We start from the raw sequence: 16693 nt of genomic DNA, 5'->3' as shown, positions 1-16693 counted from the left end.
GTCAAAATAATGCAGGAAAATGGTAATGGCTGGATTCTGTACTACACCAGGGTTGTGGAAAAATGACCCATTCATTGGGCAGTCTGTGCACATGGTAGCGTAGGTTTTTCCTAAAGGGAAGAAATACATAAAGTAAAGCTATAGGATACCACAAACTGTGGCTTTTCCTTGTTGTGAAACTCAAAGTCTTTAAAAATCCAGTTTCTAAAATAATCATGAGCAACAACATACTAAGGCAGACACGTACACCTCTTCTACAAGGTCTCAAGTAGCTCTACTCTTTTTCCTGAACTTTGAGAAGAGGCAGTTAGACAACTTCAGTTGGGTTCCACTGAGAAGCCAACCGAATCATTGAGATCTAGGTCTGGAGCTCCATTCAGCTATCTTAATGTTAAGAAGCCAACCCAACTAGCCAACTTAGCCTCAACACACAACTAACCCTTCTGGTCAGCTTTACATAGTAGAGAAAAACAACAAAACCCCAAATCCTAATAAGCTTTCTGACAAGGCAATGAACTGCTCTACAGATAAGACCTCCACAAAGGCCAACTGAGGTAATCCAGAGCTAGAACTGAATCGTGTGGATTTCAATGAATCCCAGTCAGTCATGTGAACACCAATATTGATTATTTACATACTATCAGCCCTCTAGGGAACAGGCTCAATTGTGCCCCATGCATTCCTAGGACTTACACAGTCTGATTAAGTAGTTTGAACTTTTGAAGTTAAGCAACTGACTAATTAAAGGGAGGGAAGAAAACGTACCTAAAGTCTTTGGCTGTTTTGTAGCAGTAGCTATAGCCTTCCTTTATATATTTTGCTACATTGTTTTTTTTTTATGCCAAAGCCACATTCATGAGTTGTTATAAAATGATAAACTGAAGTTTAATGAGCGGCAGAGATCACAGTGCCAGTGCTTGGACTCATAGCTCCCTAAGTCTGAGTCCTCTGCTGTGCTCACTGTACTTCTTTTCAGTTTTGGGTTTGGTTTTGTGAGACAGTATCTTTCTATCCCTCCCAGCACTGCATCTTGAACTCATGAAAACATATGAAATTCCAGTATTCTTGATTTGTGGAGATTGTAGTTTATATGCTCAGGAATATTTCTTAGTTTATACAGGGGAAGTAAAGTTGCCATTATTTCTAGCTTTAAATCTTGTATAGACTTAGGTCACAAAATGCAAATGATTCCTAGATAAAAAACGATTGCATATTATACTCATGTTTTTTCTTTTTTTTTTCTTTTTTCTTTTTTTGGTTCTTTTTTTCGGAGCTGGGGACCGAACCCAGGGCCTTGCGCTTCCTAGGCAAGCGCTCTACCACTGAGCTAAATCCCCAGCCTCTCATGTTTTTTCTTTAATAAGAAAATGTATTTTTATTTCTCCTCTCTCTCTCTCTCTCTCTCTCTCTCTCTCTCTCTCTCTCTCTCTCTCTCCCCCCCCCGTGTGTGTCTGTGTGTGTCTGTGTCTGTGTCTGTGTGTGTGTGTGTGTGTGTGTGTGTGTGTGTGTGTGTGTGTGTGTGTGTATAATCACATGTACATGGGTGGAAGTCAGATAAATTTGTTGGAGTTCTGTTTTTTTACCATATAGTGCCTGGGATCAAACTCAGTTTGTCAGTATTGGCAGCAAGTGGCCTTTGCTCACGGGTCTAGTAAGAAGGAATTTTATTTTATTTTTTTTCTGGAGCTGAGGACTGAACCCAGGGCCTTGCACTTGCTAGGCAAGCGCTCTACCACTGAGCTAAATCCCCAACCCTGAATTTTATTATTCTAAACAAATGTCAACAACATATGTTATTTTCTTCTCTAGTTTTGAACATTAATGACTATCATTTCCCCCTTTTTGATATACACTTAAGCCAGCATAAAAATATTTCTTAAATTTAAATGAACTGACTTTTGAGTGGGTTGGTAATGATATCAAAACTGAATATTCTATTGTGATAGAATCTGAAATTCCACTTCATTTTGAGTTCTAAAACAATAAACTTCTTGAACAGTATTATCAGTGGCATTAGTCTTTTAGGAAGAACGAAATAAAAATTCCATCTGATACATTCTTTCAGTTCGTAGCAAGTCGTTTATCATGGTGTACAGTAGGTTTGTTCTAGGCTGTGAAAGCATGCCGATTGAAAGTTGTTGAAACAGTAGGTAGATAGGAGTGAATCAGGCAGGTCAACAGAGGATTTGTAGCTCCTTTAGCTTATACACGTTGGAGTATTTAGACAGCAGTATTGTTTCCTTAGTTTTCCATCCAGGGCCTCTAGACTGTTACTATCTAGATAGCTGTTATCATTCCAGACAAGGTCTCACACATACCAAAGATCTCTGTACAGAGAAGGAATTGGGTGATCATCATTATTATCATTATTATTATAGAAAGGTTTTGTCAAGAGCTTTCAAAGGAGTCTACCTTAACTGGGTAAAACTGAAGTGCATGTGCACTTTTAAATCCATCACACCAAATATGAAAGACAGTTACAACAAAAGTTTTTGATCAAGCGTGATTCATTCCTAGGGCTGGGAACCTTCTGCCTGAGAAATTGTCATGAACTCAGTTTATCTCCTAGGAAGGAAGAAGGGCCCTTTGACGGAGTAGGCAGCTAAGGTTACCTGCAGTAACCCCATGAGGTTTTGTTCTGGGATAGATGTAAGGAAAGGCTGATACTTCAGTTGTATTCTATAGAGTTCAAAAACACATTTAAATTGGACAAAACTGGAGACATTTCTACTATATATTATATGGAGAAATTCAAAATCTATCTTTCTGGAACAGTTTGTATAGTCTGATCTGTAATTCTTTTGCATAGTCATAGAATATTTATGTATTTTAGAAATAAAGAGCCAGAAAGTATAATAAACCATGCAAATCAAAATGGACGTCCTTAGAACAAAATGTATAGCTAAAAGTAAAAGAACACACTTTCTACAATATGCTGTATTGGGGAAAATGTGTAAAAGGTGAAAAATAGGGAGCACCTGTACTGAAAAAATTAACTAGCTGATTGGCATTTGCCTTTTTGTTTTTTAACTTATGTAAAGGATTATGGCATATTCATTTGGAAGTACCCCCTGTTTATTACCATTAATTGATGAATGATATTAGATAACAATAGAATTAATATCTCCAAGCTCCTTAAGTTACAGATACATTTCGACAATTATTAAAGCAAATGCATTTATATAAAGCAGTCAGCATTTTGTAGTAAGGATAAATTTTTAAAAAGTACAGTTCATCTATCATGGCCCTTGAGATTCAAATTGGCATTATAAGTGATATTAGGCTTACTTTGTGTAATCTACTTTGATAGTAAAAATTTTACAGAACTAATGATGCTGATTTTTTTCCTTCGTATGTTAAAATCATTTTAGTATTTTATAATTAAAAGCCTCTTTTGAGGGCTTATAATCCACTGTCTTTTATCTAGCAGATACATTTTTATGGTTTTCAAATACATTTGAGTTACTAAAATTGAACTGTTATTCTAAAGTTTTTTTTTTGGCAGTAGAATATCTTTTTACAAAATGCTGCTTATATATGAACCACAATGTAAGGTTTTAAATTTCATGGGATTATCGTCCTTTTGGTTAAAGGAATTTTCTTTACTGAGTAATTATGTGGGTATTTAGGAGTTTCTAGTTCTTGATTACGTTTAGATATCAACCTTACACTTGGTGGAACTCCAAAAATACTTGGAATTTCAGCAAAAATTGGGAGTAGTAGTATATTTTAATGCTTCTATGTTTCCTGTAGAACTAGGAACTTCACCAGCTTGTGATGTTGAAAACATTGTGACTTAGTACTTTGTCAGTGTAAGACAAATTGCAAAAGAGTAATTCTTTCCTTATACAGTTCCCACAGTATTAGATTTATTCAACCATTGATTATACCGTTAATGGAATGTTTTGACTTTCAGCTTTCAGATTGTCTAGCACTGGATAATGGATTTCCTTTACCTCATAATACCTCTTTTACTTAATGTATGAGATAGACACTGAGTAAATCAGTTGCTATGCTCAATTTTCATGCTGTTCTCATCATAGTCTGTAATAAAGGAAGTTGCCATATTCTATCTTATCTGTGCAGTGTAATTAATTATCCTGTCACTTTTTAGCTTAATCTTTAGACATGGAACATTTGCTAAAAGTTGTCACCTTTAGTTTTATTGACTTTTCAAGCAAATTCAGACATGTGAACATTACTGTAGAAAACATACAAATCACATTTTTATCATGACTTGTAATTTTTCAAGATTTTAAATATTAATCTTTATTCATGTGTATGGTATTGTGAGTGTATGTCACATGTCTGGGTTCTTTCACAAGAGGGTGTTGGATCCTCTGGAGCTGGAACTGCAGACACTTTTGAGAGGCTAGAAATGGCATTGGAACCCTGGTTTGTTTTGTTTTTTTCAAGTCATTATACTTGAAAATTATACATTAGTGCTGTTTAATCTTCATCAGTTTTGCAAAAACTAGAATCAATTGAGGAAAGACTGCAACACTGAGAAATTGACTCAACAGGTTGGCCTGTGGGTCTATGGGTCGTTTTCATAACTGCAGAATAACAGAAGGACTGAGTTCACTGTGAGCAATGCAGTCCTTATGTAGATTTTCAGAGCTACTTAAGAAAGGTAACTGATATGGTGTGCTTACAAACAGGGGCAGCAGAATGAGTCGGATGCAGATATTTATACCCAACCAATGAACAGAAGCCCTGACCCCTCTGGTTGAATTAGGGAAAAGCTGGAGGAAGCTGAGGAGGAGGGCAACCCTGTAGGAGGACCAGCAGTCTCAACTAACCTGGACCCCTGAGGTCTCTCAGATACTGAGCAGCATACACCCAGGCAGCATACACCAGCTGAAATGAGGCCTCCAACACATACACAGCAGAGGACTGCTGGGTCCGGGTTCAGTCAGAGAAGGTGCACCTAACGAAGAGACTGGAGGCCCCAGGGAGTTTAGAGGTTTGGTGGGGAGGCAGCGTATGGAATGAGGAATAGTCAAAGGGTGGACTGGGAGGGGAATAAAATCTGAACTGTGAAAAAGATTAGAGAAAAAAAATAATAATAAAAGAAAGATAGCTGAGATAGCTAGAGGAAATAATCCAGTACACAATATTTGTTTAAGTCGCTGCTTCGATGCAGACCTCCAGGTTCCTACCGTATGTTCCTGACTTCCTGCCATGATGGATTATCTCATCTAAACCAAAGAGATATGTTCTCCCCAATAATGCTGATCAGAATTGTCTCCTAGCAACAGACTTGAAAACAGGACATCTTAACTGCTAGCTCTTTGCTTTTAATGTTAACTATAATGGTATTTTTGTGCACTTTATGGTCAGATTTTCCATCATGTGAGACAATGTAGGTACAAGTTTTGAGGTTTTTCTTTTGACCTAAAGGCAGTTTCACAAAACTTGACATTTAATCTCTACCTTATGTTTAACCTTTTTGAGTTCCTTGAATACTTTTTACATAAGTTAGTTCATCTTATAACTCTACTAGGAAAGGCATTGTAAATAGACTTACACCTATTTTACAGGTGAGCAGTTTATGTGATATTAAGGGTCTTGCCTAGGATCTCTCAAGTGATGACATGAGGCACTAGAACTTATGTCTTTTCTCCACTATTGTTACCTACTTAGGAAAAGTCTTGCTGTAACATTAATGATATCAGTTGCTTTTAAATTAAATTTCATTAAAGTTATCACTACATTTTTGACAATACATTTGATGGCATTTTATTTTTTATTGGAAATAGATTCTTCTCTCATGTAATATATCCTGACAGTTTCCCTTCTGTCCACACCTTCCAACCCCCACCCCCACCCCATCAACTCCCCTCTTCCCGAGATCCATTCCGCCTCTATCTCTCATCAAAGCCTCAGCAAGCCTCTAAGAGACAACAGCCAAACATGACAAAACAAAATACAGTAAGACAAGGCAAAATAGGCAACCCCACAGGAGGAAAGAATCCACGCATAGGCAAAAGAGTTAGAGATATACTTATTCCCACTCTTAAGAGTCCTACAAAAACTAACAAGCTAAAATCCATAATATATATATACAGAAGACCTGGTACAGACCATGCTTGCTGTTTCAGTCTGTATGAGCCAATGTGAGTCCTATTTAGTGATTCAGTGGACACGTTCTCCTAGTGTCACTCCTGTAGTCATTCTTCCCCATCTTCTGTTGATTCCCTAAGCTTCAAGGGAAAGGACTCAATGGAGACCTTCAACATAGACACAGCATAATATCTGGCTGTGGGTCTCTCCATCCACTCCCATCTGCTGCTGGAGAGAGTTTCGCTGACAATAACTAGACAAAATACTGATCCATGAGTATAGCAGAATATGAGGAGTCATTTCTTTATCAGGCATGTTTTTAGTCTCTGGTCTCTGGCTATCCAAGTAGTGTCAGGCATGGGCTCCCTCTTGTGGAGTGAGCTGTACGTTAAATAAGATACTGATTACTCCTACAAACACTGTGCAACAGTTGCTCCAGTACATCTAGCAGGCAGGACAGATTGTAGGTTGAAGGTTTTGTAGCTGGGTTGGTGTCCACATTTCTTTTTCAGTAACTTGCAGAGTACTTCCCCATACCAAAGAGACTAGAATACAGGCATCACATCTACTACTCCACATTCAAAGAACTATGTGGATGTTGTCTTCAACAAGGGGTCCTGCTGTCAATTTGCAGAAAGGAATCTCTGTCCTAGGATCACCCTTAGTTTTGGGGGGATCTCCGCAGTACTACCTTAGCCAACAACTCAATTGAATACCACCCTGTCCAGTGATTGGGAGCCTTGTCTGGCTACAATAGATAGCCAGTTCGGACTCCATGTCCTCCATTACTGGAAGTTCTTATAGATTCCAGGAAGTTTCCATTGTACTAGGTTTCCACATTGCCTCCAAGTTGTCCCCCAATTCTAGCCATCTTTCCCCACATTTTTTCCCTCTGTCCCATCTCCCCCCCATACATCCTTCCCATTTTTGTCTTCACCCAACCCCAATCTACCTGAAATTTTTTTCTATTTCTCCTTCCCTGAAAGATCCATGCATCGTGCATCCCCACTACAGCTCTTCTCTTTATATGGCCTCTCAGATTCTGCAGAGAACTTATCATTTACTTAATGGCTAATATCATCTTATAAGTGAATATATTCACTGTTTTCTTTCTGGGTCTGAGTTATCTAACGCAGAATGATTTTTTTAAGTTTCATCCCTTTGCAAATTTCATGATGTCATTTTTAGCAGCTGAGTGATACTCCATTGTGTAAATGTCCCACATTTTGTTTACCTATTCTTCTGTTGATGGGCATTTAGGTTGTTGCAGTTTCTGACTATTATGAATAAAGCCATAATGAACATGGTTGAGCTAGTATCCTTGTGGTAGTATGGAGTGCCCTTGGACATATATCCATGGGTGGTATAGCTTGACTTTGAGGTAGATTGAGTCTCAATTTTCTGAAGAACCACCATACTAATGTCCATAGTGACTATAAAGTTTGTAGTCCCACCAGCAATGGACGAGAGTTTCCCTTGCTCCACATCTTTGCCAACATGAGCTGTCACTTATGTTACTGACATCAGGCATTTTAGCAAGTGTAAGATCAATCTTAGCATAGTTTTGATTTCCACTTTCCTGATTTCTAAGGATGTAGAACATTTAAGCATTTCTCAGCCAATTGCAAATTCCTCTATTAAGAATCCGTTTCGCAAGAATACCCTTGGGAGGGAATGGGGAAGCAAAGGTTAGAACAGAGGCAGAAGGAACACCCATTCAGAGCCTGCCCTACATGTGGCCCATACATATACAGCCACCAAACTAGATAAGATGGATGAAGCAAAGAAGTGCAGGCTGACAGGAACTGGATGTAGATCTCTCCTGAGAGACACAGCCAGAATACTGCAAATACCTAAGCGAATGCCAGCAGTAAACCACTGAACTGAGAATGGGACCCCCGTTGAAGGAATCAGAGAAAGGACTGGAAGAGCTTGAAGGGGCTCGAGACCCCATATGAACAACAATGCCAAGCAACCAGAGCTTCCAGGGACTAAGCCACTACCCAAAGACTATACATGGACTGACCCTGGGCTCCAACCTCATAGGTAGCAATGAATAGCCTAGTAAGAGCATCAGTGGAAGGGGAACCCTTAGTCCTGCCAAGGCTGAACCCCAGTGGATGTGATTGTTGGGGGGAGGGCAGTAATGGGGGGGTGGGTGGGGAAGGGAATACCCATAGAGAAGGAGGGGGGTTACTGGGATGTTGGCCTGGAAACCGGGAAAGGGAATAACAATCGAAATGTAAATAAGAAATACCCAATGTAATAAAGATGGAAAAAAAAGAATCTGTTTCGAGCTGTTCTCCATTTTTAATTGGATTGTTTGAACATCTAGCCTTGAATCATTATATATTTTGGATATCAGTCCTTTATTGGATATGGCATTGGTAAAAAATTCTTTTCCTATCGTGTAGGCCGCCACCTTTTTCTTAATGAAGGTCCTTAGCTTTATGGATGCTTTTTAGTTTCATGAGGTCTCTCCCGTTTATAATGTTCTATTTTTGCAGGGGGTGGGGGGGAGGTAGGATTTAGGTTTGATAGTGGAAGAGCTACTGTTAGATTTTTAACACCAGTTAGCATATGTTACTTAACAGACATATCAAGAGAAGGCATTGGGACCAGGTCTTGAACAAGAAGGCATCTCAGTGAGAAGAGTGAACATAGTGGCAGAGAAATGTACAAAATAGGCAAGCAAAATGTGAGCCCATTACTTCAAGATAACATTAGACTAAAAATGCTTACTATGGTAATAACTTTCGAAATGAAGCTTTCGGTGTAGGAATAAATATCAAGGGTAAATAGGAAATAGTGTGAAAAGATCCTGGTAGGTACCAGAGAATAATAGGAAAACTGAATTTTTTCTTGTTAGGTTTTCCCCCATTGGACTCACGGTACTCTGTCATACTATCAGGCCCAAAGAGCTTTACGTTACTCCTCTTTGATAATTACCACTACTGAGCATTTGCTCTGCCCCAGGTACAATGCTGGGCTCTCCTGCAGTGTGTCAGTTTAGTTTTAGAGCAAATGTGATAGTAGATCCTATTCTCTCTGGATGTTGTGGGGCTAGAGAGTACATTCCGAGAGTTAATCAGCAATGGCGTTGGGGTTTACAGCTCTACTTGCTCATTTTGAAGATTACACTGTGTTGGTTCGCTTTTAAAAATGATTCCACTGTCTGCTGTTAATTCTCAAAAAATTCATGTTTATGACCTCTTTAATATTAAAATATTTTATGGATTTCATATCTTAATGTTTCATGTTGCATTGAAACTTTAACAGATGGTGGTTTAATGTATGGGTCACGTGAAACAATACATACCCTGAACTTAAGACATTAAGGATACCAGGAATAAAACTTGCTATGAAAATTTTCAAACAGTAAGTAAATTGTAACAGTATGATAGAACTATTGGAAGCATGATATTAATTATTATAATTTCTTATTAGTCAGGATTTGCACAAAGATGTTGAAGAAGCTGGTGCACTGCAGAAAAATCATGCTTCTGTGACATCTGCACAGTCCGCAGAGGCTGCCGAGGCTGCAGAAACTTCTTGCCTTCCTACTGCAGTGGAGCCATTAAGCATGGGGAGCTGTGAAATACCTGCAGAACAAAGCCAGTGCCCTGGTCCAGAGAGTTCACCAGAAGTCAATGATGCTGAAGCCACAGGAAAGAAAGAAAATAGTGATGCTAAAAGTTCAACAGAAGAACCAAGTGAAAATGTGCCTAAAGTCCAAGACAACACAGAGACACCAAAGAAAAACAGAATCACTTACTCACAGATTATTAAAGAAGGCAGAAGATTTAACATTGATTTAGTTTCAAAAGTAAGTACCAATTTTATGCATCTTAACATAGAACAATCATAATTTTTAATTGATTGAAAAAAGCATCTGGACCTCTAAGTGTACTTTTTTTTCATTTTAGTTTTGGAATTGTAGAGTATTTGCTTTCTATAATGATAGTAAACAAAATTTTATAATTTGATTACAACATACTTTTTTAAAGTATAAGTTAAATAAAGGTGTTAGTATTCATATATTTAATGTGCTTTTAAACTCTACTAAAATTTTTTGTATATGAACAATGCTATTGTCTTAGGGCAGGTAATTCATTCTAGTATTCTAATGCATGGACACCATCCATTAGAAGAAAATTCTATTTGTGTTCAATATTGTGTTCAAATTTCATGTTCTTTGCAATAAATTTTATGTAAACATACCATAGCCCTTATAAAATTTAACCTGTATAAATATTCTAAATAAACCAATGCACTTTTGAAAATCTTATGGTCAGGTTTGAGGACATTGGAGTATACCTTCTTATTGATGGTAGAGGATGAGAAGAATTTTTTTGATTTGCTGCTGTTTCCATAACTAACTCTTAACATTAGCTCATTATAATTTCTGATGATGGACCATGGGAAGCTTCAAAATTGTATTAGATTCATAAGGAACAAGGCTATTTTTGTTCAAAACAATAATAAAATATCAAATTAGACGTTGCCTTAAAAGATGTGATAAAAGATGTGATGAAATCTGGTATGTGTGGTTCCCTATTTTCTTTCAATTTAGTATGTGAAAATATGAATATTTTCCTTCACAAATTATACTGTCCAGAATACTAGAGAAAAATCAACATGAAAGTTTTTTTGTTCTAATTTAAGTAAGCTTATATGCCTCAGCTATGGAGTCAGTAAGCCACAGAGACAAAATAATGTTTAAAACAGCTTCTTACTACTTTAATGTAATTACAGATGTGTTTCAATTCTCATCATGGGAAATTACTATGGTAGATCACTTAGGTAACATTGAAAAAAAGGCTTATGATTAAATATGGTACATGTTTTATTTCCACACTTTAAAAACTTAAGCCCAAGGTATTTTTAATTAAAGTGTGTTTTTCCTCTTTAATGATAACTGAAACCCACTTGCTTTAAGGTTTATTTGACTTTATAAGAAAGAATTTTGGGTATAAATATATTTATATTTATAAAATTGTCTGTTGGTAGAGTATTAAATCAGAAATGAATACATTTTAAATAAATAAAATACCACTTTATTTTATAGAGTTAAGACTTATAAATATAAAAAGTAGGTTGCATAGTTGTATATTGTGTTAGGAATGAGGTAATCAAATAACACGGCATACTTCTTTAATCAGGGTGTTTAAAGTTTCTAGAAAAGTGTTAACTCTGGTTGACCCAATAGTGAAATAATCTGATAGGTTATAAAATTGCACATAATTTCTACTGACGTACAGATCATCTTGTGTGCTCAAACTTATAATTAAGAAAAAAATGGGATGCTATATTTTTTATAGTCAAACATTTTAATTTTCTCTAGTTATTATAGTATAGCTTTTCTATTTTTAGTATACTAAGTTATAAATTATATTTTTCCTAGGAAATAGCAAAATGTATAATATTTATCCATATGGTTAAATTTCAAACATCCTAAATAATAGTGTTTATATTTTTATTATTTTCCTCTCTGCTATTAGTTTTGAAATATGCTGAAAGATTAAATCAGTTCTCCACATATTTATCAATAATAAAATTGTTCACTTCTTGAGAATGTCATATGTCATATAAACAGATTATGAGAGCTTAGAATTTTATTCTGTTATGGCAGTGTATCACAAATCCATGTGTGGTTATTTTATTTGATTTTTGGTTTGTCTGTATTGTTGGCATGGGGTGGTCAACTCTACTCATCTCTTCTTATAACCAACTGTCTCTGTTTCCAATTCAAAATCTTATATCAACCTTAGACATTTAAGTCCTGGGTATTGTATCTTTCAGATAACAAGGATATTTTAGAAGGATATAGAAGGGAATCGTTAATGTGCTCTGTGCAGTGTAACATTCTTACCAGAGCTGAGAGGAGACTACATAACTAAATACATTAACATTTCTTTAATGAAATCCATAAATGTTCCTATGTCTAGGCAAGAGTAGAAAAACTGTTAGGAGTTTAGATCTGGTTTCATTGCCAAAACGAGTTTCAAAGAAACCTATTAGAATAAAAAAATTTTTGGTTTGACATTTGATAATAAATTGTGACATTTAATGAATTGTATAATATTTGTAGATTTTTAAATGTATATGTAACTTAAATTCTAACAGGGGTGTGTGTGTGTGTGTGTGTGTGTGTGTGTGTGTGTGTGTGTGTGTGTGCATTCGTGTATGTGCATGTGCATTCGTGTATGTGCATGTGCATGGTAGTTGCTATTTTTGTTTGTCATGCCTTTGATAATATCCTCTTAAATACTTTCTGTTTACAGCTTCTGTATTCTCGGGGATTACTAATTGATCTTCTAATCAAATCAAATGTTAGTCGATATGCAGAGTTTAAAAATATTACGAGGATTCTTGCATTTCGAGAAGGAACTGTGGAACAGGTACTGTGCTGCTCAACTATCTGAACCAAGTTACTATACTCATTTTGGAAGGATAAGCACTGCTTATTATTTTCCTAGTAAGGCCGTACATTTCAACTTTGCGTGGTGGTTTATAAATGTAAATACAAAATTGGCTCCATTAAAATTTCCGTTTTATTTTTGAACATTTATTCCCTAGGTTGCTTTTACACTTGATCTTAGCCAAAAGGCCGAGAAGCGATCCCTAGGTTGCTTTTAATGTTGATGAAATGCTAGTTTCAGTCAGCACTTCTATATTTGAATTGTCATTTGTTTGCTATTAGGGGTGATGTGCTATTGGCCTTTTAAAGGCATGAAGAACAACTTGGCAGAATGAAGTAACAGGGCTCTCAAGTTAATTATCTCTGTAGTTAATAGAGATGCTATTAGAAGTGATGAAAGGTGACATGGAGCAGTGAGAATGGAATGGAAATGATAACCTTGTAAAGAGGAAAGGACTAAAAAGCGGAATCCTGGAATACTTGTGTCAATAGGAAGTTCTTTGAAACCTTTACTTTCAAATGCCTTTCAGGTTCCATGTTCCAGAGCAGATGTCTTCAATAGCAAACAACTTACTATGGTAGAAAAGCGAATGCTTATGAAATTTCTTACGTTTTGTGTAGAATATGAAGAACATCCTGACGAGTACAGAGGTATTGCTTTCCATTAACTTGCATTTTCTGATGATTAGAGATTTTAATTTTAATATGTTCCTCAATTTGGGAAACAACTGACTAGTCTAAAATGTATTCTATCTGCTAGACCTAGTAAGCTATAGCAACAGGCTACTATGTGATTTCATTCAAATGAAATAGTAAATAGTTTGTTCTTCAGTCATGCTAGACATATTTCAAGTGCTTAGTACATATATGCAGCTAGTAGCTATAGAACAAATACTTTCAACTTTGCAAGTATGTCATGCTAGCTCCCCCTTTTAAATTTTTAAAATTAAATACTGTTAACTGACTATTTAATCATGTGTATGGCACTAGGAATTGAATGTAAAACTTGGCTCATGATATATAGTATATTACTTGATTCTTAATATATGACATACCTTTTTTCTTATTTCTCCTTTAATTTGTTGTTGTTGGTACTACTACAAATAATAATAATAATAATAATAATAATAATAATATAGTAATTAGTAATAATGTGGTAGATGCCATTTTTCTTGGGAGATTGAGCTATTCATTTGATTGACATAAGTGCTATATCATATATAGGGGAACCTCCAGATCTATGGACGCTAAGGTTTAATCCTCTTTCTGTATTTTAAGGCCAGTTATTTTAGCTTATTCAAAGTTGATTTCATTATTTTAATGTCATCTATTTTTTAAGTACATTGGGATGGATATATTGTGCAAACCTAAAATATGTTTTTGATTACCTTGAGAATTACATCATGATTTATTTTGATGGAATTCTGAAAGCCTAATTCTTGCTATTAAAGCCTTATAAGGCAATAAATACCAGGTTGTTCTTGCCAGCGCCTCTACTTAGAGCCTCTCAATTAGTTAATTTCTGTCATTTTAATTGTCTTAGATTCTTTCCATAAAGACCTAGCTTCTTCTATCCCAGGATTGACCCCCTCACACTAGTTGCACATTTACTTGTATTCTCTTACTAACAGAAAGGATTCATTAATTTTATAGGTGTTCCTTATTATTTGATCTGTGATTGTCTGTATGTTGGATTCCAGCAGCCACAGAGATATTAGTTTCATTATTTAGTTAAAGTTTTTATTTGAGGTTTGATTGAGAAGTATATTTTAACAATAGTATCATGCAAAATGTAACAAAGTGACATTTTTATTAATGCATTTTATCAGTTCATTCCATTTTATCTTCTTTAATATTTTTAGATGTAAATGTTGACGTTATTATATAGTTTAAAAGCTAATAAATTGAAGTTATTTCCATCCACAGCAATCCATTGAGTTATTTACTCTCTGGATTTTCACATCAATAAATTACTAAATAAAAATTCATTGTTCAATGATTCAAATACTATATTATCAATTCATTTAGGATAGGGAGGTTATTCCATATTTTGTTCTTAAGACCAATAAATAGTTCATTTCCAAAGTGTAGTAATGAAGAATACTTGTTTGATATCTTTAACAGGCCTAGCTATATTAATATGGGGTGGTTTTAAATAGATATTAAATCTGATTTTAATTGATAAATTTTCACCTTTCTTTTCATAGCATATGAGGGAACTACATTTTCTGAATATTTAAAAACTCAAAAATTAACCCCTAACCTACAATATTTTGTCCTGCACTCAATTGCAATGACATCAGAGACAACAAGCTGTACTGTAGATGGTCTCAAAGCTACTAAAAAGTTTCTTCAGTGTCTTGGGCGATATGGCAACACTCCATTTCTGTTTCCTTTATATGGCCAAGGAGAACTTCCACAGTGTTTTTGCAGGTATGTTTTGATTTATATCTTCCAAAAGAGTTGTATGGATAACATGAAAATTAGACAAAAGTGAGCTGGGTAATGCATCCCTGTAATCCTAGCACATGGGTGTGAAAGCAGGAGGGTCAGGAGTTTAAAGCTACTCTTGGCTACATAGTATGTGGAGGCTAGGCTGAGTTATTGATGCTCCTGTCTTAAAATAAATTGTGAAGAGTTAGTATATGCAAACATAATTCATTTTATTAATTATAAGTGATTTAATGTTTATATCTCAATGTAAACAGTATATTCAATTTGGCCTGATTTGGAACCTGATAAAGTATATAGGTATATACACATATACATATATACATATATATGTGTGTGTATATATAATATCATGTACATATGTCTTCATATATACATGATGTATGACATATGACACACTATATTTATATATAGAGTATACACACACGTACAAAATTTTTATTGTTTTGTCATAGTTGCTTGTGAATTTACCATGAGCTAAATTTGCTGATGTTTTCTATTAACATCTTTTTGTATGTGTTTAGTTAGGGTTTCTATTACTGTGATGAAACACCATTACCCAAGCAAAGTGGGAAGGGAAGGGTTTGTTCACCCTTCACTTCCACATTGCTTTTGATCACCAAAGGAAGTCTAGACAGGAACTCAAGAACCTGGAGGCAGGAGCTGATGTAGAGGCCACAGAGGAGGGTGCTGCTTACTGGCTTGTTCCCTATGACTTGCTCAGCCTGCTTTCTTGTAGAACCTATGACCTCCAGCTAGGGGATAGCACTACTCACCATGGGCTGGACCTTCACCTATCAATCACTAATTAAGACAATGCCATGCAGCTGAATCTTATAAGGGCGTTTTCTCAACTGAAGTTCCTTCCTTTCAGATAACTCTAGTCTGTGTGTCAAGTTGACATAGGATTAGCTGGCACAGTTTGTCTTTTGATATGATATATGTGTTCAAGGCTTTCTTTAGCGGCTTAGAGAGATGTGTACGTAGAGATGATCTGAGTTCATATCCTCAGGACCCACATAAAAAGTCAAGCATAGTTTTGTATGTGCCTGTAACCCTCTACCTTCTTTTGGGGAAGAAGTCTGAGAATAGAGGATCTTTGTGGCTTGCTACCACAAACGTAGCTCCAGGTTGAATGAGAGACCCTGTTTTAATTTTTCTACTGCAATGATAAAACAGGATAACTAAGGCAACTTGTGGAAGGAAAGGTTTATGTGGGCTTACATTTCCAGAGATAGGAGCCCAGTCATAGTGCAGGGCTATAGCAGCAAGCGACAATTATGGTGGCATGGACAAGAATCTCATTTTCCATCTTGATTTGTAACCAGGAGGCAGAGTGAACTTGATGTGTGCTGAGACTGAACCCTCAAAGTTCACTTGCAGTAATACCTTCCCCGGCAAGGCTACACCTGCTAAACCTCTCCAAACAAGGCCAACACAACTTTTGAGCTTACAAGAATGATTTTCATTCAAACCACTATATCCAGTTGCAAGGAAATAATGTAAAATGTAATAGAGCAGTATACCCGTGGATGCGCACATGCACGTTCGCGCTCTCTCTCTCTCTCTCTCTCTCTCTCTCACACACACACACACACACACACACACACACACACTCGCTCTCTCATGTAAATAGATACAAGGATTTTCTAAGAATGAATTTTTTCTAATTTCGTGTATATGAGTGTTTTGCCTGTATATATATATATATATATATATATATATATATATATATATATGTGTGTGTGTGTGTGT

At 36.0% G+C, this 16693-nt stretch overlaps 1 protein-coding gene and 1 pseudogene across 3 annotated transcripts in view; one reads left to right on the top strand and one right to left on the bottom strand.

Moving 5' to 3' along the window:
* The window catches only part of Chm (CHM Rab escort protein), a 158761-nt gene that overhangs the window by 60270 nt on the left and 81798 nt on the right, over nt 1-16693 (top strand). For all 3 annotated transcript variants that reach the window (NR_197594.1, NM_017067.2, NM_001433732.1), the window contains 4 exon segments: nt 9514-9892; nt 12351-12467; nt 13018-13138; nt 14695-14920. Coding sequence is in view for 2 of the 3 variants with exons in the window: in NM_017067.2 (NP_058763.2) it covers nt 9514-9892; nt 12351-12467; nt 13018-13138; nt 14695-14920 (843 nt within the window). In the remaining variant the exon portion in view is untranslated.
* On the bottom strand, nt 12515-12688 carry LOC120099532 (U2 spliceosomal RNA; annotated as a pseudogene).

Source organism: Rattus norvegicus, chromosome X, assembly GCF_021556685.1.
Source record: "Rattus norvegicus strain SHRSP/BbbUtx chromosome X, alternate assembly SHRSP_T2T, whole genome shotgun sequence".
NCBI classification, from domain to species: domain Eukaryota; kingdom Metazoa; phylum Chordata; class Mammalia; order Rodentia; family Muridae; genus Rattus; species Rattus norvegicus.
This window is presented reverse-complemented; position numbering and strand designations above follow the sequence as displayed.